We start from the raw sequence: 25,588 nt of genomic DNA, 5'->3' as shown, positions 1-25,588 counted from the left end.
GTAAGCGAAAAACTTTGAATGAAAACTTCATCAGCGCAATCATATAAGAAAACTTTTACCAAAGAATGCTGTTTATTTGAAGACCATGTTAAATCTTTGCCATTGAGTCCATTGTTTTTCGTTTCAGAGTGTTTTTCTTCTTTCTCATTGTACAGTATTTGTTTATTGCTTCAAAAGTTATGTTCAATACTTTCGGCACAAATTTAATTCCATAGAGTTGTATGGGGGCACACCTCCAGGGTTGGGGGTTCGATTCCCACCGTGGCCCTGTGTGTGCGGAGTTTGCATGTTCTCCCCCGTGCTGCGGGGGTTTCCTCCGGGTACTCCGGTTTCCTCCCCCAGTCCAAAGACATGCATGGTAGGCTGATTGGCATGTCCAAAGTGTCCGTAGTGTATGAATGGGTGTGTGAAGGTGTGTGTGATGGTGCCCTGCGATGGATTGGTACCCTGTCCAGGGTGTACCCCGCCTTGTGCCCGATGCACCCTGGGATAGGCTCCAAGTTCCCCGTGACCCTGAAGGAAGGATAAGCAGTATAGAAGATGGATGGATGGAGAGTTGTATGGTTAAGTTTTCAGGATAGAGCTCTTTGCAGTTTCTAGGTAACTTGACAAGCTGTTTTTTTTTTTTCTTTTAAACTGCAGCGGCTATAATTTTAGTGATAACAAGAATTTTTTTTCATGCATGTTTCACAACATTATATGTAACTATAAATCGACAACTGTATGACGACATTATGTAATACATTTTTTTAAATGTTGGTTTTGGCAAATTGCTGTGGTATAAAAGGAATAAAACACTTCGGGGCGTGCTGTTGTAGGAAATCATGTTGTAGCAATCATATGTTAACCTCTGGCTCCACACTTATTATTCATTTATTCATCTTAAAGCAAATTATTCAGCATGTAATATGAATTATTCAGTAACTAAAATGTGACTAAAAGGAGAGGGATGTAGTTACAAAAGAGCCCTGAGAGTTCAAGGGATTAATCCAGTTTACCCGAGTTGCGTTTAGCTACAATCTGTATAAAAGTTGCAGGAATAGACCAGATTAAAAAGGAACGATTTACTACATTGTAGAGTTCTTTTGTAGATTTCCCAGAAATCCTGAACTCCTCTTGATCTTTGTCTTTGTTTCCATTCTCTCTGTCTCTCTCTCTCTCTCTCTCACTCCCTAATTAATGCTTTCAATGAACACTTTTACAGCTAGTTAATGCTACAGAACTCTGTTTACTTCCAGTCAGAGGAGCCGACATCGGATGCCTTTGTGTGTCCGTAACAGAGCTTGAAAAGAGCAATCGACATTTTTGAATGCAAATGGGCATCTCATGCTGAAGGGGGGCTGTTTAGATAGATTTAGTGAAAAAGGTGCAATCAGGTGAATGTCTCCACTAGGAAAATGTAAATGCGCTCCAGGGTTAAATGCTTTGAATAAACACAGAGAGAGCTTGATGTCTCCTCTCATGCGGGAAGAGAGGGAACTTTCTATCCTGTGCACATTTGACGCTAGTCTTTATGAGCTTGGGATTGGTATCCGATAGTGATATAGACATGTAGCCCAATATCACATGGTATATCATGGTATAAGCCTCCCTTCCACCACAAAAAAAGGGGAAAAGTGTCTGACAGTTTTGGGTAATTGTCTGATTGTTTCAGCACTGTTTAAATGTGTGAGATTTTCCAGAGCTATCAAGCGTATTCACTGTTCTTCCACCAATTACATAATCATTGCCGGCTAGGTATGCAAAGAACTTTCTTCAGCATTAGCCAGCCAATTACATGTTACCTGATTAGCTAATACTATTTTCCTGTTTTCTTTAGTTGAACATTTTGTGTTTGGAAATAAACCTTATTTTCAGCTTGCACAGTATGAAAGTAACTGAACTTGCAAACATGTTAGCTATGAGTGTTATTAGCACATTAGCACATTTTCACATTGGCTTAAAAAGTGGGACGTTTATTTATTGGAAAACTGGTGATATTTTTACCCAGCTATGAGTCCTAATACATTGTTTTCAAGAATATGTTAGCTACATAGCTAGATATCAAACAATGGTAATGTCAGCCATGCTTCTTCCATCTAGCTAATGCTATCTATGCTACTACAACTACAATTAAAGTACAGTATAGTGATTTTACTGCTGAAAGTCGGCAGTCACTGTACTTTGAAGTCGGCAGTAGGCGTTCCTTCTACTGGTTGCCATAGTAACATTTATCTGTGGGTGGTGCAACTAGCATTCTACTTTTGGAAGAAAAAAAAAACAGTTTTCTTTCCACTAAAATTAAACATTCTGTTTTTGTATGTTGTATATAAAATTCTCCAGTGTATATATGCATCATATCCTATGAGATGAAGGAGAAGTAGCGTGTGCTTTTTGCTATTGCGGCCATCTATGTGCAGAGAAAGCGCAATGCCGGACTGTCTCGGTCCATGAAACAATTTGGACTCACAGGCAGCATGGCGAATCATGGATCATGTGCGCTCTAATGTCTTCACTCCCATTGGTAGTCGCTCCAAATTTGCATAAAGTGAAACTTTTCTCAACTTTGTCATGTTTCCGGACACACCTACATCAAGTTACCAACAGTCGCTGTCGCTCATGTAGCCAGCTTTCATTGAAAATGAATAGTCGCTGGTTGTTTTGTTGCTCCGAGTCGCTGTGTATGTGAATGTACCTTAACAGTGGTCTCTTAAAGTTCTGAGCTACTGATTGGAAGGTTGTTGGTTCAAATCTCAGGATTATCAGAGATCCTTTTATGTATCTGTTTGTGATGTTAGGAATAAAACGGTAAAATAACCAACCATGCTCACATCATGGAGGTGTGATGCAACCCACGGCAAAGCAAACCAACCAAAAATATTTTTTTCTATAATAGCATGTTACACCACATGGTTAGCACGTTTGCCTTACACCTCTGGGGATTGGGGGTTCAAATCCTGCTTCCGCCCAATGTCTTCAAAGTTTGCATGATCTCCTCATGCTTCAGGGGTTTCCTCCCCCAATCCAAAGACATGTGCTGTCAGCTGATTGGTATTTCCTAATTGTCCATAGTGTGTGTGCGATTGTGCCCTGTGATGGGTTGGCACCCAGTCCAGGGTGTCCCCCAGTTACCACGAGTCCCCTAGGATAGGCTCCAGGCTCCCCTGTGACCCTGTGTAAAATGGATGGATGGATGGATGGATAGAATGGAACATCATATTTTTTTCTTTTCTTTTTTGTTATATTTAGTGTTATGGAACAAGTTAGTTCCTGTTATCACCTTCCAAAATGACCAATCAGATTTAAGAATTCAGTAGCACTGTTATATAATAATATCTGAACAGCTGTATAACCTAACACACTCAAAAATCTTGATAGTACAAATACATTTGTTGTCTTTATCCTAAAGTCATTCAAAGGTACAAACAGTAGAGGTAGTACATATTGCAAATTCCTACTGCAAAAACGAGTGCTACTAATGTAGTCTGTATTGCTTTGAATCCTGCTGCGCACGAGAAATAAAAGGGGGGAAAATGCATATGTAGTTTATTCACACTGACAGGTGGCAGGTGCTTATACTGGAAAAGAGAAAGAGATTCTAGGAGGGTTTCTACGACTTATATGAGTCAGTGTAATTGATTTATACGGCTCTTCCGAAAGAACATCGAGTGGTTGAGTGGCTTTTAATATGGAGAGATGCAGTTAGCAGTGCACGCCATGGCCTAAATAGGATTAAGTAGCTTTAAATTGTGGCGTCCATTAACACTCATCAGCCTGCATGGGCGTCCAAGAGCATCCCATGGGTCCAGTTAACATTAGGATTAGCAGACCTTGCCTTATCAACATCTCTCTCTCTCTTTCTCTCTCTCTCGCTCTCTCTCTCTCTCTGGCTGTCTTTCTTTTGGCAGAGGAAAGTGGAATGACCCTGCATATTTTTTGTTCCATTCCACGGTCACTATTTAAGAGGTTCATTAGTGATCGACTCCCTGCTCAGTGTAAGCTTAAGCCTTATTCTTGACTCATGGCCCTAAAATGAGGTTTTACACACAAACATGCACATATATACACACACTCTCAGAACAGCGAGCCATTAGTGGCATCTGTAAAAAGCGAGAGAAAAAAAGGACAGTGATTATATAAGTGAGAGCTCATTGTTAGAGGCATCAGCGTTTTCGTGACTGAGAGCACAGTGGCCTGGAATTCAAAGCAGATTAACGGAAACATAAACTAACCCATTACAGGAAAAAGCCCTCAAAGCATGGCCAGGAATATGACCTTGAGCAAGGTTTAAAAGCTTGAGAGTCTAAAGAGATTGGGGAAAATGTACACATGGAACTTAGTGTGATTTCAGAATTAAGGATGAACATCCAGTACTTGCAAGTGACACCAATGACTATGACAGCACAGTACACAATAAATGTATAAATAGTTTCCGGATCCTTCGTAACATTGGTGTTACATTTAGTTAAGCTAAATGAATGAATGAATGAATAAACTTCAACTATAAATCATTGAAGTCAGGCTTCTGAGTGCGGAAACAGACTAGCATTTGCCGTATCATTTAAAATCTGTAGCCCGTGTTTATATATTTCTGTAAAGCTGCTTTGAGACAATGACCATTGTAAAAATCACTATACAAATAAAATTGAATTGAATATCATCAGGGGTTTGCGGGTTTAAATCCCAACAATGCCACAGAAATAATTTGCGCAGCTGGCCTTACTGTCTCAGGGAAAGCGTGTGCTTTCCTTCACACTCCCCTGTCGGTAGCTGTCATGTGATAATGAGATTTAGCTATCGCATAGGAATCGGTAATGTCTGCAGTTGTGTCAATTGTACAATTGATTAGAGGGACATCGAGGGCAGGGGCAGGATCACCAGATCTGAGTGACACCAGCCCCAGGCTGTTGCAATTAACGGTGCCCCCTCACCAAAAAAAAACGGTTTTGCGGAATCCGGGCATTTTAGCCTACCTTGGAGCTCTATTTACTGTTAAAATGATGCCTTGTTTTCATTATTCAATAAAATTTGTGGGAGAATTTGAAATTTATATTTATTTATTTTTAAGATATTTTTAAGATATGGTGAACCTGTAGTACATTTTGCTTACAATATCAAAACTCTGTTTTATAGCATTTAAAAATAAAAATAAAAAAAGTTTTATACAGACAAAAATGGTCATGGTTTTAAATTGTTTATGATTCAGAAGAAAAAAAAAAGGAGTTATAATTTTTCTTCATTGAAATTTTGTTCACAATATTTGGAGAATCGAATTGAACTGTGAAGCCAGTATCATGAAACGAACTGAATCGTGTCTGGAGTGGATCGTTACACCCAAACCTTTGACTGGTAGTGTATGTGCCGATTATGTCACTTTATGGCATCCCACAAATCTGAGAGACAGGCTGACTAAAACGTCTTCAACATTTCCGTATAGTTTCCTTCTGGATATGTAGCCTTGATAGCAAAAATAAACCAGCTTTGATATTCTAGGCCTTTTTTAGATCATAAATTATGAAGAAAGCACCAAGCCTAAGACCAAAAAGCCAAAAGGCGAGACAAACTCACTGAGCTCTTCAGATTTAATGACACTAATTTACTATTTATTGCTTCGTAATTTTGTCTATAAACAGCTTCATTCAAGAGCCATCAGAGGAGAAATCAAAGACGGAACACTAACCATTGACATTTGTCTTGATGACGGAAGTGTCATGACTGTAATCATGAATGAAATTTGTTCCCCAGATTTTCCATATGACTTATGACCTGGCCAGTGCGATGGTGCGTATCGTGAATCTGATTGGCATGATGCTCCTGCTGTGCCACTGGGATGGCTGCCTGCAGTTCCTCGTACCCATGCTGCAAGACTTCCCTCCAGACTGTTGGGTCGCCAAAAACAAGATGGTGGTGAGTATTTTCAGACAGTTCCTTAATCTCAATCAGATTTTTTTTTTTTTTTGGTGGGGGTGCCCATGCTGTCTTATCCTCATCTCATGTGATTTCTGTTAATTACAGGACTCAACCTGTGCATGTGCACAAGCTGAGATTCATCTGTTCTGTATTTCGTGACATTTGGTCTATTCCATTTTTTGCATTTGGTCTACAGTATTCACAGATACATCTCAGTAGGCAGAAAAAGTTAGCATACTTTCTTGAAGGTGACATTTTACAAGGTGTGTTATTAAAAAGAGATAGTCAAGGAGAAGTGGCACAGATGCTAATTTTTTTTTTATAAAGCCCTACTTCAATATCAGTCAAGTATTGACAATTTTCCAGTGAGCACCCTCGCTGTGCTTTAATTTTGTGTTATTGTTAGTCAAGAGGTGTTCCGTTATCGAGAGGCCCTGGTGCTCAGGAGAGTGACGAGAGAGCCTGGTCTCATTACAAACTCTCTTCCACCTGGTAATTGAGTTCCTTTTCCGGTTATATAAACAAGCCGCTGAACACCTGAGGTGTGACCCTGGATCACCTGCATGAGAAGGAACGGAGTATCCAGCCAGGGGCCAGATAAGAAAAGACTCGTGTGACATTTGATTTATAGCCAGAATTCACCGATGAGGCTTCCGGGAACTTCAGAGGACTAATGGTGATTTGGTCATTACCTTACAGAATACCTAAAATAGCACAGACAAATCAGAACTCCGTTATAAAGCCTGATCAGATTGAAAGTAGGCCAACAAAACTCTGAGGGTAGAACAAGTGCAATGTGGGGAATTTGGGATGATGGAGGAGGTGATCGCACAGAGATTGAAGCTTAAAGATACTGTTATGTTAAAAAGAAATCAATTTGGTCCCCTGACAATTCCCACCCACCCGCCAGCTATTAACCAGGCAGGGTGAATGGTAACATATACTTCCTCTGAGACACTTGAATTCAGCTACTCATGCTACATGACCGGGTGGCATTACACACTTGGAGGACAGTGCTGTCTGCCCTTTTCTGCATACATACAGTGGGCTACTTGCACTCAGGGCAATGACACTGCCATATGCCTTTCTATTAATAGGTATTTTCTTACCTTTGTAGTTGTTAACGTATGACGAAGCGTACAATCTGGCACCTTTCTCAGGCTTACTAACATGAGCTTTGCAAGTGTTCTTATATATATGATGAACATCGTTCATCGTTGACGTTCATTCTCGGGAGCTCCTGGAGACACCGGGTGTAAATTAGCGGCATCGCCATTATAGTGGACGAGCCGGAAGGAGAAGTAAAGTTTTGGTCATAATGCAGACGTGTTTGTGCAAGTATCCCATTGGCTGGTGTCGCTGTGATTGGGGAGAGAGTACGCCATGCTTCCCACCCAGAGAACAGGGCCAAATTTGCTTCCTTGGCTTCTGGCTGCGGATGGCTGTGGCATTGTTGGGATCACCCAACGAGAATGCTTCTCTGTTGTGCCACTTGGGAGCTCAAGTTACTGATGGTTTTGTTTTTCTTCTGTTGTACCACAATGTTATTAGATGCAACCCCAATAATTAAATGTACTGCTTAGTCACACGTGGACCATTATTACACTGTGTGATCATTTCTTTTCTAATCTGGCAGCTCCTTTTTAGGAATTCACCTCTGCAGAAATTAGTTTGAAAGCAATTTGGACACGTCTCCTGGGGAAAGCTCTGGTATTGATTGCACATCAATTTTCATGCGGATCCAAAAGAAAATGTAGACATGTATTCACCATTTTAGGACACAATTAAAATCTCTCTAAACACCTAACCTGCCTTCCCAACATTTTTCAGAGCCTTTATGTGTCCAAGTCCATTTCATTCACATTCTGCATGCTTAGCATGTTTGGTGCATTTCGGGTTCTGAATGCCACAGTCCAGAAACACCTGCTATGGCTGCCTCAAGTGGCCCAGACCATCGAGACTGTAGTGCTAGTTGACCTTTAGCATAGTGTGTGTGATGGCCTCAGGGTGTGTGTCCTTCTTCCCCCCCTGCAGAATGATACGTGGGGACAGCAATACTCGTATGCCCTCTTCAAGGCCATGAGTCACATGCTGTGCATCGGTTACGGCATGTACCCTCCGGTGGGAATGACAGACGTTTGGCTCACCATCCTCAGCATGATCGTTGGAGCAACATGCTATGCTATGTTCGTGGGCCACGCCACGGCGCTCATCCAGTCTCTGGACTCCTCACGTAGGCAGTACCAAGAAAAGGTAAGTGAGAGCTGGATTGCAGTTGATGAGCTGGATGTTACCAGTGATGCAAGTAGACTCAGAGAGTAAGAGTCCATTACCACAACATAATTTTGACTAATTGCATCATTCAGTGATACCATTCTTCACGCATATTGTTTTTTGTAAGACTAAGCAATAGGAATCACAACCAATTCACATATAGAATTGGTCAGTTTCAGGCTTTGAGTCATTAAGAGGTGACAGCAACTAATACAATATGTTAAATATCATGTCCACACTATTTTTAACCCATCTTGTTGCCCACATTTTGTACACCCATTTTGACCCTCTTTGGTTTCCATATTTGCTAATTGTTTCCACTTCTTGATAACACTCACACCTTTGGTAATTATGATAGGTTCCACTTGTTCTTCATTTCAGTGTTTCATATTTAAGCCCTATGTTTAATACACTTTAATACACAAGCATTGTGTGGTTCTACAGCAGTTCTTACAAATTGGTTTTATTGCTATTCGTTCTTTCCGTCTTTCTTTCTTCCTTCCTTTTATATATATATATATATATATATATATATATATATATATATATATATATATATATATATATTTTTTTTTTACTATTTTTGGTATGAGGAACAAAACCATAGTGCTGGCTAGTATAAGTGACCTTTTGTGAGTTAGAAAGACACCAATAAGACTTATCAGTGTAGTTACTTTGACATCTTCCTTTCTTACCTCAGTTTATACAATGAAATATTAATCACCATAGCCCACATGATGATGTGTAAGCACATAACAATATTAGTTACAGGATATACCTTAATAGTCAACATACTGTATGGGAATTTTTTAGTACCATCCTTATAATTCAGTTTGCTGGATTAGATCTCTGTTTGAGTTTTGCAAAGCACACTGGATTGAACATATTTACCTGTTTTGTAGCTAACAGTGTAGCTTCTTTACAGTTTTGATTAACAATCAGATTTGTGTTTGTCGTTAGCCAGAAGTCTTTTTTTTTTAAGTTAAATTTAGCTAGCAAACCTAACATAACTGACTGGCAGTGTACGTAACTGGTTAGCCAGAGTGTGTTATTTAGCTAGCTATTATTTCTGCTAACTTGGTCTGTTACTGTATATAAGAGCTAACCCTAAAAATTTAAAAATGTGTTTTTTGACTAAACTGAGAACCTGTTCTTTGACTGTGAAGAAGAAAAGGTAGAAGTGATTGTGTATGATAAAGCTAAAGTGTTTAAAAGGGTTCAAATGCTGCTTCTGCAACGCTACTGGTAAATGCAATAATCCTGGTTGCTACAATTTCCTTACTCGTTAGCTATATTAGCTTTGTAAATTTGTATCTCTAGTGCAAAACTAATGTAGCGTAGTTTGGACACGAACCGTTTCTTGCTGGTTGACTACATTACAGGCATATGGAAAATACTAATCCTTTAACACATCCAGAGTTACTAGATTAGAAATGATAGCAAGACATGCAGGGTACTGTGAACCAAGTGCTCACCTGAAGTGGTGGACAAAACCACACGATGCCAGCATGTCTCCACTCTCTCCCTGGTGCCCGCCTCTCCCTGGGTATGGCAGGTATAATAATGAGCAAAGCTGCTAGCCTGCCACATGGCCCGCCATCTGTGGAGTAAGATGGAAAGATGGGAATGGAGAAGGAGAGATGGAGGGAGGGTAGGTTCTCCCCGGGAAAGGGAGGGAGGGAGGGTCATATGGGGCGTGAGATGCTGCCAGGAGATTGATGGAAAAGAATGAGAAAACTGCGGAGAGTCAGACAGACGCAGCGAGATGGAGGAACAGGGTGCGTTTGATAGATAGGAAGAGTGAGAAAGTTGTGTAAATAGATATAGACGGGTTTCAGAAGATCCTGGAAAGACATACCAGGGAGAACAGAGGAATGGTAATTGAGTGTGGCATACACACACAACACCAAATTGTTATGCCGAGGTCATTTAAAAATAGTTCACCAACACCAAACACCAAAAAGAATGAGAAGCCAGGTGTTTTTTTTTTTTTAAGTAATAAAACACTTAAGGTTTGTGCTATTGTAGGAAACTAATAAATAACAAGATAGATAGCTAACAGTGCAAGGAGTATGCCTAAAGCTGTCCTTAGTTAGCCTTAGGTAATATTTTCCCACATTCCTTGGTAAAAGTGGCACTAATTTACCACTAGGAGTTAAAATCAGTGTGTGATTAACGACAGACGATTTGTGAACCTTTCCTCAACTTTTACTTTCATACTTTCAGTAGATTTAAGAGTATATACAGTACTTTTCCACTTGAACTTGAGTGAAGAATACTTGAGTTTAGGATTTATTAAGATGAGTAGTAGTACTTTTCCAGCCTTTTGCATATGAGGACCCTTATAATATGATGCTAATAAGGCGACCACTTCCAGAAAACGCAGAAATGTTGTGCAAAGTGTTACATTTTTTGTCATGCTGGGCCAAGCGGATCAGTTAGTGTCATGTGCTCTCATCGCCTGAGTGTTTCTATGCAGACATTCTTATTTATACCGAATACTGACACTAGACATGTGTTTATGTCAGACAGTGAATGTGTTTATGAGAGAGAAAGCTGAAGAAATGAGAAATTTGAGGAGGTGCAAGACGAGGTGAGATATTCAGTGAGTTGGAGAGAGAATCCTTGAGAGTGCAGGAATCTGTTAATTTCCGTGAGCCCTTAAGCGCTCAAAAGGATCAAGAAAAGGAAACTGGAACTGTGTATTTGCTATGTTTTGTTAAGCAATTTTCTACAGAGGTAATTCCTACAGTATGTTCCCAGGGTCCAATGTTCCTCAGATTTATATGGGGTCATTCCTATATTCCCAGGATCCTATATTCCCCAGATTTATATGGGGTCATTCCTATATTCCCAGGGTCCACTGTTCCTCAGATTTATATGGGGTCATTCCTATATTCCCAGGATCCTATATTCCCCAGATTTATATGGGGTCATTCCTATATTCCCAGGGTCCTATGTTCCCCAGATTTATATGGGGTCATTCCTATATTCCCAGGGTCCTATGTTCCCCAGATTTATATGGGGTCATTCCTATATTCCCAGTGTCCTATGTTCCCCAGATTTATATGGGGTCATTCCTATATTCCCAGGATCCTATGTTCCCCAGATTTATATGGGGTCATTCCTATATTCCCAGGGTCCTATGTTCCTCAGATTTATATGGGGTCATTCCTATATTCCCAGGATCCTATGTTCCCCAGATTTATATGGGGTCATTCCTATATTCCCAGGGTCCTGTGTTCCCCAGATTTATATGGGGTCATTCCTATATTCCCAGGGTCCTATGTTCCCCAGATTTATATGGGGTCATTCCTATATTCCCAGGGTCCTGTGTTCCCCAGATTTATATGGGGTCATTCCTATATTCCCAGGGTCCTATGTTCCCCAGATTTATATGGGGTCATTCCTATATTCCCAGGGTCCTGTGTTCCCCAGATTTATATGGGGTCATTCCTATATTCCCAGGGTCCTATGTTCCCCAGATTTATATGGGGTCATTCCTATATTCCCAGGGTCCTATGTTCCCCAGATTTATATGGGGTCATGCCTATATTCCCAGGGTCCTATGTTCCCCATATTTATATGGGGTCATTCCTATATTCCCAGGGTCCTGTGTTCCCCAGATTTATATGGGGTCATTCCTATATTCCCAGTGTCCTATGTTCCCCAGATTTATATGGGGTCATTCCTATATTCCCAGGATCCTATGTTCCCCAGATTTATATGGGGTCATTCCTATATTCCCAGGGTCCTATGTTCCCCAGATTTATATGGGGTCATTCCTATATTCCCAGGGTCCTATGTTCCCCATATTTATATGGGGTCATTCCTATATTCCCAGGGTCCTATATTCCCCATATTTATATGGGGTCATTCCTATATTCCCAGGGTCCTATGTTCCCAGGATCCCATGTTCCCCAGATTTATATGGGGTCACTCCTATATTCCCAGGGTCCTGTGTTCCCCAGTTCAATATTCTGTTAACACACATTAAGTAAACTTTTCAAAAGGTTTTATGTAGCCAGGACTCATTTTCCCTTTAACTGGATTTAATTTAAATGAATAACAGCATACATTAGTTTAAAATCCATCCTTCATCCACCCTTGAAATTTATGAACGTTATGAACTTGGAAAATGAACTAGGTTGCACACACAGAACCCTCAATTGTGCTGCTCTACAAATAGCTGTTAGTCTACATTCATACATTCATACAGTTCAACTCCATGCATGAACGAAATGAAAGTGAAAAGTTTACAATAAACTGAAGAAATGCCAAGCTGTTTTTCAGTTTCCTGTTATATGCTGTATAGAGCTGGGGAACATAGGACCCTGGGAACTGGGGAACATAGGACCTTTTGTCATGTGTTCATTATTTGCCATATAAATCTGGGGAACATAGGACCCTGGGAACATAGATATGCTCCCTTTCCCTCAAAGCAAGGATATAGATATATTTCTGTTCATTGCTGATGTGAGCCCATGGATTGAGTAACTGAATGTACAGTAGCTGTTCAACATTACAGCAGTTGGCCTGGACCCCTGACATTGCTGTGTTCAATAATACTAGCCTGCAATGCTACTCAGTCTGAACTAAACCCTAAAGCGTAATTGGACAATCAGGACTGTTCAATGCGACATACAAGAATCTGCCCAATTATAGATTTGGTCACAGTAGGTAACACTTGCTAGATTAGCTTTTGCTTGCTACTTAGCTTTTATTTTCCAACAAAGAGGGCTCGGGAGATAATAGCACACAGGATCCATGTATTCAGAGTCATAATGGTAGCAAAGGTCAAAACATGGTGGGATTGGAAAGACTACGCAAGGCTGTATAACAGTGACTAGGGGTGCATCTCATTTCTTTAACCACACATGCTTGTTTTATTTTCTTTTTTAAGGAAGTGGGGAAAGGATGCAAGAAAAAGAAATGAGAACAGGAAGAATCATACTGACCAAATGAGTCGTTTTTGCTCATCAAAGCATCACCTTAAATCGACTGTGCTGAATTTCACTTATTGATTAAACCATTTTTGCACATATAGATCACATGATTAAATGTTTTTTAATTGACTTTCCTCCAAAGATTGTATTTGTACATTATATGTATTTAATTAGGGGTGCACGTTGGCTTAATGGTTAGCATATTCCCCTCACATGTACTGGGTCGGGGGTTCGATTCCCGCTGCTGCCCTATGTGTGCGGAGTTTGCACGTTCTCTACGTGCTGTGGGGGTTTCCTCCGGGTACTCCAGTTTCCTCCTCCAGTCCAAAGACATGCATGGTAGGCTGATTGACATGTCCAAAGTGTCCGTATTGTATGAATGTGTGTGTGATTGTGCCCTGCGATGGATTGGCATCCCGTCCAGTGTGCACCCCGTCTTGTGCCTGAGGTTCCCTGGGATAGGCTCCAGTTTCCTCATAACCTTGTAGGATAAGCGGTATAGAAAATGGATGGATTCAATTTAGATTTTATTAAGATCATTATCATAACTTCTCATTTGGGTTTTTTTTTTTTTTTTTTTTTTGGAGAGGTGGAGCATTTATCCTGTGGGCTTATAGCATCCACCAAAATAAAAGTTTTCTATGAATGAAACTGTATATTCTTGATCCAAAAGCCCCCTCTGATTCCTCTGACTGCATTTCCAGGTCATGGGCTGAAGGATACAGGATCAAGTAATCAAGGAGACATCAATGAGAGATGTGACCTGGAAATTGTAAGCTAGAACTCAGAGTTAAGGTGAGGCGGTGTCTAGGGCTTGTGCGACATAATCTGCAAGGTTGCTTAGACTTAAAGAGACCAATCAAGTACGAACGAATAGTTTTAATAAAAACTACACGGAAAGGGAAAGATGTATTAGCCTTGTGATTTGTGAGGGCAAAGCTCACACAAGCTTTTATTTTTTATTTTAGATTAGCTCCACCCACTGTACATTATTTACACATATGGAATAGTTTGTGCCATTAAATTAGAAATACATTGCCTTTAGGTTCCCTGGAACGTATTTGTGAATATCAAGACTGATGAAGACCCAGTGACACAAAACATCTCTTCTAAATTTGTATACATCTCACCACTATCACTTACTAGAAATGTGAAATATACGTAAATTTTCTTAAAATAAATACATACTTGGATAGGGTAAATGCGACAGTGATGGAAAATAATCTTTTTACTTCATATCTTGTTATTCTGAGACAAACAATACATTGAAAGTGAATATAAATAGTATTTAATTATTATTATTATTATTTTTTTTAATCTCTCAAGCAATTATCATTTTTAACCTGAGCAGATTAGACAGGTTCAAATGGTCCACTTTGCACAGTCTCCTCAGATAGTTAACTCATTGACTGCACACTATCTGTTACCTTGATGGCTGCCATTCCGTAGCAACCTGCTCCCATGGCAACAGTGCTCGCTACATGTCTCATTTGGAGGCAGCTCCCTCGGGCCAGGCTGCCTGCAGAGGGGATATTAGTGTGGTAAACAGCGATTAATATTTCAGGTTGAAGCCTTTTAATTCATTTCTCTTTGAGCGTGGGTTATGCTGATTAACGCTACTTCAGCCGTCTCTGTCTCTGTGAGGATAAAGAACAAGAGGGTGGAGTGTCAGCCTGATGCTCTGAGGTGTTGTTGAGTTTATGTGTGTTTTAGTAGGCAGATTTACCACAGATGTAAAACAAAATAATCAAGTCGACAAAAAAAAAAATAGGTATCGTTTACACTGTATGTTAACGTTGAATTTCGTTTGTAGCCAGACAGACCAGTTGTGATTGGAATTGGTAAAGCTTTGTCATGGCTAATAAGTCCTTAGCTAGCGCACTGAAGTGTATGTGTGAAAGGTGGCTTCACTTTTTCTATCTATTGCTACTTTTCAATGCTGTCCTGAATGAACATCCCAGATTTCTACAGAACGGACTGTTTTCTAAAAGCTCAGTGTTTTCTCGAGTTGTTGAGAGAATATTGATGTTTTGGAAATTCAGTCAGTGGTCAGTGCTAAGCGTAATTACAGTGTAATTCTACTCGTACATATTTTTTTTTCGTAATATTTTATCGACATGTCTGAGGGAAATGTTTTATTTCTACAGTCACTATGTCTTTACACTTGACAGCTACATGCTAGTTAGCAAACTCATTAACCTTATCATTAGCTAGTTAGTTCCAAGCAACAGTGTTCTCGCAGCTTGAGCCACTTAAATGGCAACCGTGCTGAAATATCCAACTTGGTCTCGTCGTTTTTTTGGGGTTTTTTTTGGTTTCTACAGTCGCTATGTCTTTACACTTCCTGTAGACTTAACATCTACACGCTAGCTCAATCATTAACTTTATTGTTAGCTAGCTAGTTCCAAGGAATAGTGTTCGCACAAAGCAAAAACAAAGGAAAAGGTAAAAGGTGGACCATTTTTGCCAGTTAGTAAGTGCTGACAGAAAGGAAACCGTTTCTGAATTACTGCTACTAATGCTACGTTGTAAACAAGTTGTTTTTCTCACAATAGTAAGGTAAATAGAAAATCTCAAACATTTATTGAGCTATTTAACCAAGTAATAAAGAAGCTGGAATGAGGGTCTACCAGCTTGACTAGCTTGGCCTGTGTTTTGGACGCAGCTGGAAGTCACAAAACGACTAATCAATCCATTTCATTAACATTTTAATGCGTCTTTGACAACAAAACTGTGACAAAAACTGCTTATACTTTCACATACTTCATTTTTGTCTGAATGGACACACATTCGCATATCTAGCTAAGTTGTTTTACCATTTAACTCTTACAGCTTATGCTCTCTGCTCATGGAAAATGCATAAAATGTGTGATTTTGTAGCTCATATTCCAGCTAGAACACTAACATTGGACCTACACCTGCAAAAACAACAGTCTAATTGCCTGTATGGTGCTCTGAAGTTACATTACCATTCAGCTGACCTGCTGCAGGAAGGCTTTTATAGATGAAGCTCAGACTCGTGCTTCACTTGAAAACGTTGGAAAATAAAATCTGATTGGCTGATTGGCCCTCCCCCCAACCATTTTGTTTTCACTGACGGAGTCTTCATACAGAGAAGCGGGAAGTGAAAAGCAGTTCCGAACATTTCGACGAAAATAGATAGAAGAGAACAAGAGAGGCATGCTCCGGAGAAGAAAACACCTCAGAAAATATCAGTGAATTCATTTTTCTTTACTCTAAAAAATTGTTGCGTTAGCAGAGAAGACAGTTTTGGACATAGCCAAGAAGAAACTGGAACACATACTCTATATGCGGCGCTCAATTCAGAAAATTGTCTTTCCACCTCATTTCTTTCATCTTTTCCTTGTATATACATACATATATTTCACTGTTCTATCATGCAAGCGTAAAACCTTTTTCTCGAATAGCTGGACTTTTTATTCTGGAGTTTCCATTTGGGTTCCCTTATGCGCAAATAAAAACAGGCAGACGAAAAGACTCACACTGCGCATGAGTGCCTTTATGCTCCATCTGGCATCCAGAAAGATTCTTTAGAGGGAACCCTAAGAGTTTTTTTTTATAAAATAAGCTAGTTTTGGTTATAAAATCTGCTCACAAACTGAGATCACAATAATAATGAATCACAGTAACAGAATTCTGTATTAATGTGCCAGGTTTTAAGCCGATACAACTCTTACACTAGCCATTGTTATGTCCATAGAATATTTTATCTTTGCAGGATATGTTGCTTAGCAACCGAAGCTTACTCGTAACACACTATATTGCATGACGGATGAATTGTTTATTGTGAGTATTATTAAAAATTGAAAATCAATTATTTATTGAATGCTGGATTTTATCATATTGTTTTTGTCACCATTTAAGAAAGATGAGTATCTGGATCCGGTCCCTAGAGGATCTTCACCCAAACCCAAACGCGAAACATGATTATATATGAGAGTGTTGACAAACCACTAATGGTTAATGGTTATGGATTTCCTAAGGGGTGAATGAGAAACCCTCTGTACTAGATTTCGATCTTAAAGCAATAAGCCTCTCAAGGGTGTGTGTTGCAGTGATTTTATCACGGTTAAGTTTGTTTAAGGCACTCTACTTCACACCATGCTCTAGTTCTCTAGTACAGAGGGTACCAAGGAGAACCTTTTAGAAATCCACAGCCATTACCCATTGGTGGTTTGGAAACTTTTAAATTATTTCTAACTGTATGACTGTGTAGGTGGATTTATGATTTATTAATATACAGTACACAGTCAGCACTCTTATATATCATTATGTATGCAATTTGTGTTTTGGTGAAGATCGTCTAGGGCCACTATGCAGCTAGTCATCTTTCATCCAATTACTTCTCTCATTAAATATCAAATATCAGCTTGGCCATTATATTAATCACATCAGCTGCTTCCGCAAGTCTTGATCTGTGCAGTGGAAAATAAAACGAAAACAAATTGTGATAAAAGGTGGTGATGTTAACACCAGACTTTAGGGGTTTGTAAGCTGTAAAGTGCCAGACGTCTACACTTTTAAGAGGGTCTCATGGGTCTTTAGATGCAAACACATTAACAGACACGCTCCGTTGACATAAGTATTTAAAGAGATCCTCGTCGAGATCCTCGTCGAAGAATGTTTAGGGCCGAACCAAATACAACCCACCTGACCATGCTGATCAAGGGATGGTGCAGCAGGGGGCGTGAAAGTTTAAACCACAGCGCTGTTGAATTCTCGATTCTGATTGGTCAGTACGTATTGACTCGGGGAGGAAACTGAAGTTTGAACCTCCGGAGGAAACCGGATTTGAACCCCTACCCCCGGAAGTGCGAGGCAAACCACTAAGCCACCATTGCCCCAACCATTACACAAGCACATTTTTAAAAATGTGTAAATGTTTTGTTTTTTTTCCGTGAGGAGATACTTATGTATTGATGAGTCTCCAGTGTCAACGCTTTGCAATGCTAATTATACATTTTCCGACACGGGAAAGTCTTCAGGACAGGTCTTTGTGGTTTCTCATGCATGCGTCTGCATTTTTATGTCTTATTAACTCAAGAAAGAAAGAAAGAAAGAAAAGGAAAGATTGGTGAGAGAAAGATTGTTTCGTGTAACTATGAACCGGATAAAAAGTCTAATATGTTATTGTTTCTATAGTAACGTACACAGGGACCTGTATACAGTAGCAAACATGGCATAAACATAGTGTTTTGTCAGAAACATATTATTCTGAAACAGATCGTTCTTGAATAAATTTTTTAAAATGTTGTTGTGGTATAAGAGGAATATAATGCTTCAGGATATGCAGTTATATATAAATAATCAACATTGCGGTGGTAACAGTAACTCTGCTTTTCATTTGTCTGTGTCATATGATTATTTTCTTTTAACAGCACAGCCTGTTGTATTTTATTCCTCACATATAGATTGCACACACTTACTCACTCCTACACATACACATAGGCAACATACTGATTATTAATAGCCATTAACTGACAGATGTGTGTGTGTGTGTGTGTGTGTGTGTGTGTGCATGTGTTGCTGCCAGTATAAACATCCGGAGAGATTTCCACTTGCAGTTTCCATTTGCACACTCACACTCAAAACCTCCGTCTCCAAATAGAAGGCAGCGAATCTGCACGGAAACTTCCTTCGGAAACGTGTGCATCTAATTATAAGGGAACAAAAAAGGAAACACCAGGAAGTGTAAGAAAGACAGTGGAAGAAATTATCATCAGAAAGGAGCGAGTGTAATCTAGTCTGAATAGAGTGTTCGATTACTGTGTGTGTGTGTGTGTGTGTGTGTGTGTGTGTGTGTTTCTGTGTGGGTGTGGAAGCACAAGGGCCATTAAATGAGCTTTCTAATAAAAAGGAGACAGAGAGAGTTACTCTGCTTTGAAAAAAATATTCAACCTCTGATTATTCTTTCGCTATTTTCCGAAAATTTCACTGTATTACGAATAACGCACCGATTCTACACTATTAGAAAAAGCTAGGCTCAAATGTTAGCATTTTGGAAGGAGTCTTCAGTGTCAAAGATTTACTTGGTGTTCTCCACAACGTGAGAAAGTCTTCAGGACAGATGGTTTTACAATTTCCGATTGTGGAAATGGAACTATAGTGTAAACAAACGAAAAAGTATGACGTGCTGTTGTTAAAGTGTCGTCGCCACCCCACCCCACCCCACCCCACCCCACCCCACCCCGCACCCCCGTTTGACAATACTGCCTTTTATTTTTCATGTTTTTAGACTCTAATGGTGAGCAATAATATGTTTATAATTCAGTACTAAGACCAGATTAGCGTATTATTTGTGTTTTTTTGTTTTTTTTAACCAGGCTGATGATAATTATTTACAATTTTCTCCAAAAAAAAAAAAAAGTGCAAATTACAAATATATCAATTACGGTAGGTGGGTTTGAATGGTGCGTGATATGGAATACTAAGCTTCTCCACGTTAAACCTCCACGTCTGATTTTTTAAAATTCATCAAAATAACATGGTAGGATTATAGGACAGCAGGGGAATCGTGTTATCACAGAATGATCAGCATCACTGGTCTGTGTTGTCAATTTGCCTGCAGCGCTTTTCTTTATTCTCACTGACTAAACAGCATCGGAGAGAAATTTTTTAGATCGCCTCAGGACATCTCAGGTGCATGAGAGGTGGCTGACACTCTTCCATGCCTGTCCATCAATCGTTCCCTTCCTCGGCATTCCACATTCCCTTTACACGTCGGCAGGAGCAGACGGTTCTCCTCCGGTTGCTCGCCCCAGCCATGAATTTCTCCTACAGCATCTCGATCTGTCTCTCGTGTCCTTGCGGCATCGCTCCAGTTGCAGTTTCAAACAGGGTTTAATATTGACGTCGCATTTCATGCTCTGATCATCCTGTTTATACCTGCGTCCTCTTTTAACCCAGGGTTGGACATATCAGATCAGTAGTCCTGGCCCATGGGACAAGCAGATTTCGTGTCTTTTCATTCAGTGTGTATGTTTAACCCTATATTACGTATATATAACATAGTGTGCTCATTTCCCTTAATCTGTATCAACCCTAGTACTTTTGTAAAACTATTTTTTTATGGTATTTCTTAGTATTTGATCACATTCAACAGAATTTCATCCATTCTTTTTTTTAAATTCAGTCTTTGGATGAGGAATTATAGACGCCTACTAGCCAGGTCGAGTTAACAGTAACAGTAGAAGATTTTTAGGTGTCAGTTTCATTGCAAATAATTTTATCAGCAACAACTCGACTAAAAAAGAAGAATCTTTAGAAATATTTAGATGAATTTCAGAGTTTAGTATTTGGTATGGCCTGCTTTTTGTGGTATGTGGTACATCCCTGTTTTGCTTTAATGACAGTTTGCACTCGAGCTGGCATGGACTCCACAAGTTTGTGTAAAACCCGACGGTCCATGTTAGATCAAATCCCTGGGAGGGTCGTCTGAACACGCGCTTCAACAGAAGGGATAAGACTCATGGAAAATCTGACCTTTTGTACATAGGACACATTTGCTTACATTTAAATAGTGACCTAGGAATTGTGCAACATCTTGACTATTGAATATCAGTATGTTACACGTTTTCTTTTTTGTCTTTTTTTCTTTTTTTTTAGAATTTTTTTAATTCTTCTGTTTATTTCCAGTTTAACCCATGTCCAGTTTGTGAGCTTGCCTAGTTCGTTGCTTTTCCTTTGTGTTAGAAATGGGAAATAAACCCTGAGGCTTGTGGTTCAGGAGTGTGGGTTTCTCTGATTTATTGATATGTTCTCATCTTTTTCATAATTATTGTACAAACAAAAAACAAAACAAATGATCTCCATAAAACGTTATGCTTGTGAAATTGCTGATAAATCTAGCTCACAGCTGACTGACTGACAGCTGATAGTGAACTCCTGCTAAGTCACTTCAGTTTAGTGACTAAGCGACTGTTTGGTAACGTTTTTAACACTGCCAAAGCCCTCGACGATTCACGTGCGTCGAACACGAGTACAATTTCGTGCAATTGCAATTTCGCCAATTCAAGTAGTTTTCCGTGGAAAAAAGCACAAAACCCGTCGTAAATGGCATCATTGAGAATTTTGAAAAAAGCTGCAGACAAATCGAGCATTTTTGGCTGCAACAATCACAAAAAACTCTGTTTTTACTGTTATTACTTATTATATACTTTTATAACTCTGTTATTACTGTTATTATTATGTTAGCTACCTTTTTTTTTTTTTTTTGAACCTTGTCGGTTAGGTTTCTGGGCAACCAAAACATGAGACTGTCAATCACAACAACATAGCGTTTACTTGTCTGATGGGCTAGCGAATACGTTTAGGATTCGTCCACCCCTGTTAACCTTGTCTAGTCTCCATCACTGTAGCTGATTTCATGTTTGAGAAGCGTAGGTTCCCTGTGTCACAGCCAGCGGTCAGTATTAAAGTGTGAGTGAGGAGAAAGACTGACCGATTTCCCTGGTGGACTCCTTTTCTCACCTCTCCTTCCTATCCTTTACATTTCATGTCTCCCTTGCTTCCTTCCGCCGCTCTTTCTTTCTCTTCATCCATTACATTTCTTTTCGCTCTCCGTACATGTTGAGACACGTTCCGCACAACGTAAAATAACACTCACAAGATTGAGGGCAAAAACGGCCCATCTCACTCTCAGCGTGTCCTCCTGCCCGTCTGTCTGCCTCCGTATCCAGTAGGAAACATTCAGGAAAACGGACAGAATTCATCCGTCTCGACAACGGCATACAATTTGTGTGCTCACTCTGCCGTTTATACCAAACCAACCTCCCCCGCGCACCCCCCCCCCCCGCCCTCGGCTCTGCTAGCTGTTGTCACATCCAAATTGAGTGTCTGATTCAGAAGTCTGAAGACTGCAGACATGATTATGCATTCCGGTCAAGGGTCAAGAACTTGTTTGCGCTTGTTCTTTGTCCTACATGTGCGTTTGTTTATGTTTTGCCATGTGACTTTGATTTGGTTCTAGTCCTGTCTCCACCTTTGTCCCGTCATTGGTTTGTTCTCCTTATAGTTAGCCAAGTTTCCATTGAATAAGAGACATAAAAAGGCTCTTGGGTGATAAAACCAGCACCATAAAATTAGTTCTAAATGAGATGCATGAGCATATGGTGCCAAAAATCCCCAAACCCTCTGTAAATAAATGTGGCATTAGACATTACAGCAGCTGAATTGGTATGTATATTATCTTCAGGGTGGGGTGATGATAGGATGATAGGATGTGTATATTGACCTGAGAAAACGCTTCAAATCTTGAATTTTGTCATTTTTTTTACTATATACAGTCAAATATTTGTTGACCACAGAATAACAGTTGTGGTACATGGTGAAGAAAAACCCCTTCACACCAGTTCTCCAGCTCAAGAACCCCCTCCAGGAGGTACAGTAGATGCACTGTATCTGTGTCAAAGTCAACAAACAATAAAAGACTTCACCAGAGTAAATGCAAAGGGTTTACTACAAGATGTTAACCATTAGTAAGCGTCAAATAATATATATTTAAGAATAAAAAAACAGAGATGAAAAAAAAGTTTTAGGAGCCACTCGAGCAGAAATTCCTCAACATTCACCAACTTTTTCCTTAGAACTTTATACGTACATAAGTACAGAGACAGCAGGCCAGAGAAAACGCCGTCAGCTTCTTTTGGAGTTTCGTTTAGGGAATTGTCTGTGCGGAACAGAAGACCTCAAGTGCCAAGTGTTAATTAGAGATGTGGAGAGGAAGTGTAGGGAGGCGAATCAGCACCACTTTCTGCTAATACCATTTGGGGCTGGCATGTCACAACACGCTGCTTAAGACACACACACACACACACACACACACATTCACAAACACACGTCGACACCTTTTATATGACACACATACTCATTAACTGGTATTTGTTTTTATTAAACTTACACTGGTTTACAAAGTGTAAACCAAGTACAAGTACTATATAGGTGTCAGTATAAAATATACTGATTATGGTAAAAAAATTTTTTTTACTGTTTTATAAAAAAATGAGCAGCCCCTCTCTACCTCATCCATCAGAAGAACTGGACCACCATAGGACTACCACTGACCAGATGTTATCTTACTTCATTCTCATTGGTCATTTTATTAAACCCAGATACACATACAGTTAGAAACTACAGCTCGTCATTTTTTGTTTTTTTTCCACCAGGCACAATTTGTGCTAATTATCTTCTGGCCTTCATCAGTGTCAGTTTCTGACCACAGCACTACTGTCAGCTGGATATCTTTGGTTGGCAGACCTGAGATTTCTCAACCCAGCAAGTGTCCCTGATGTGTTTCAAAACTCATCATCACTGCTGTATGCGTTATATCAAACCAACACCTCACACAAATCTGGTTAGTGGTGGTCATTTTTCTTTCATGGATGGACCTCCATGAAAGACCACAGCTGATGGTAGACATACATGTAGCCAAAAAAATTATTCTCCATACCAAGAGCAGCACAGTCTGTATTAGTAATGATATAAAATGGCATGAGTATATAAGTAAACCTTATAATGTTCAGGGGTGGACAAGTCTGATTGGCATTTCCAAATTGTCCATAGTGTGTGAATGGGTGTGTGAGTGTTTATGTGTTTGTGTCCTGTGATTTGTTGGTACCCAGACCTTGTGCCCTGAGTTCCCTGGAACAGGCTCCAGGCTCCCCTGTGTACGATAAGCAGTACAGAAAACGGATGGATGGGTGGAATTGTGGTGACACAAACAATAAGAGTGCCTCTTATTTGTTGTTCCCCTTGAGTCATGGGTCCTAACACTCATGATCCCAAGTAGATCCTAAGTAATCCCGAACACGTTAATGGATGTCGAAGTCTGGGCTCTGGGATGACTATTGTTTTGAGTGAACCAGCAACTAGTTTCATTGAAGAGTCATTATCTTGCTAAAGAATCGATTTGTTCTGAGTCAAATGTTGTCCAAAGGGTACGACCAGACGTGTTAGTGTCCCAGTGAATAGTTTGAAGACATGTTTGAATGATTCATTTACAGTATATTACATTAAACATCCAGCAGATCAGTCTGATCAGAGAAATTTGAAGGCAATAATGAAATTGTCTTTGTATAGCACTTTTAGCAGTACATGTTTTCTCAGTGCAGCTTTACAAAATAATAATAATAATAAAATAAATCTGGATGTAGATTTTGATCTCTAATGAGCAAGCCAGAGGCGACAGTGGTGAGGAAAACGCCACAGAGGTGACATGAAGAACCCTTCAGAGGAACCCGATGCTTCTGGATAGTGGGATTAAAAATCGTTAAGTACACAGTCACATGGAGAAGGAACACTGTTTGAATATATATTCAACCCCTTTCGACACAGCTGAAAGATATTGCCCCAGTGAAGCACACAACTGGCTTACAATTAGCCTCTACCTGTGAATCATTCATAAAAAGTTAATCTATTCTAGATAAAAGACCCCCTTAATTCAAGTACCATTGGTCAGATGTGAATCTGACAGAAAGCTGTGAAAAAGAAGACCAAACTGCGTTCTAAGGAAATTTGAGATAAAGTTCTAGACATGCACAGGATAAAGAAAGACTACAATAATATTCAAGTGTTTGGATATCTCCGTAAACACTCTTGGATCAACTGTGTGGAAAGATTGGAAGCTGCATCATACTTCCCAGGCACTGCCTAGACAAGGCCATCCCTCAAAACTCAGCATCAGAGCAAGAAGCGGACTTACGACAGAAGCCATCGAGAGACCAACAGTCACTTTGAAGGAGCTAGTGGCTGAGACTGGAGTATAAGTGCACCAGTCAACGATATCAAAAGCTCTGTATACAACCGGCCTGTATGGGAGGGTGTCTAGAAAGAAGGCGGAGTTTGCCAGAAAACATCAGCACTAGCCTGTTTCCACGGCCGAGCATCTGCACACATATCAATGCCTAAGGTCTTAGAATGGGATGTCCATCAAACTCATATAGATCTGATGATCACTTGTAAACATTTTAAACTTTTAGCCATGTACAGTAATGTATTTTATAGATGGTTATAAAACACCTAAACATTATATAAACAATGTGATGATAATAATATCTGGTTTCTCCAGGCCTGGGCCTGTTCTTATATTACGTTACCACACCTGCATCCAGAAACCAGGACTAATTAATGCCTCTTGCATTTCTAATTCAGTCAGAAGCCTAATAAGAAAGGAAGTGAAAAGCACTGGAAAGTAGGCTAGGGTGAAACAAGTATAGGGTTCATTTGAAAGTTGCTTCTCTGCAGGGATTTTACAAGAAGCATTAATGCCTCTGGATGCTGGTGTAGTTCTGTCGGCCTAAAAATATTCTGTTGGCAACGACCGTGATGGATTAATTCGGGTGGATTAATTTTAACCACCATGGTGGATGAATTTACATGTGAATGCGGCGTTTATAAACCTCTCGCTAAAAAAACACAAAGAATAGAGAGAGAGAGAGAGAGAGAGGGAGAGAGAGGGAGAG

The 25,588-nt window shown here is 39.8% G+C and overlaps 1 protein-coding gene across 1 annotated transcript in view; it reads left to right on the top strand.

The window, feature by feature from the left end:
• hcn4 (hyperpolarization activated cyclic nucleotide-gated potassium channel 4) overlaps positions 1 to 25,588 on the top strand; it is a 96,723-nt gene that overhangs the window by 44,773 nt on the left and 26,362 nt on the right. Inside the window, exons 3-4 of the mRNA XM_053622596.1 lie at positions 5,725 to 5,886; positions 7,924 to 8,142. Of these exons, the coding sequence (XP_053478571.1) occupies positions 5,725 to 5,886; positions 7,924 to 8,142 (381 nt within the window). The remainder of the gene's footprint in view (positions 1 to 5,724; positions 5,887 to 7,923; positions 8,143 to 25,588) is intronic.

This window comes from Ictalurus furcatus, chromosome 4 (genome assembly GCF_023375685.1).
Source record: "Ictalurus furcatus strain D&B chromosome 4, Billie_1.0, whole genome shotgun sequence".
NCBI classification, from domain to species: Eukaryota; Metazoa; Chordata; class Actinopteri; order Siluriformes; family Ictaluridae; genus Ictalurus; species Ictalurus furcatus.
The sequence above is the reverse complement of the archived record's forward strand: the minus strand, read 5'-3'. Positions and strand labels throughout refer to the sequence as shown.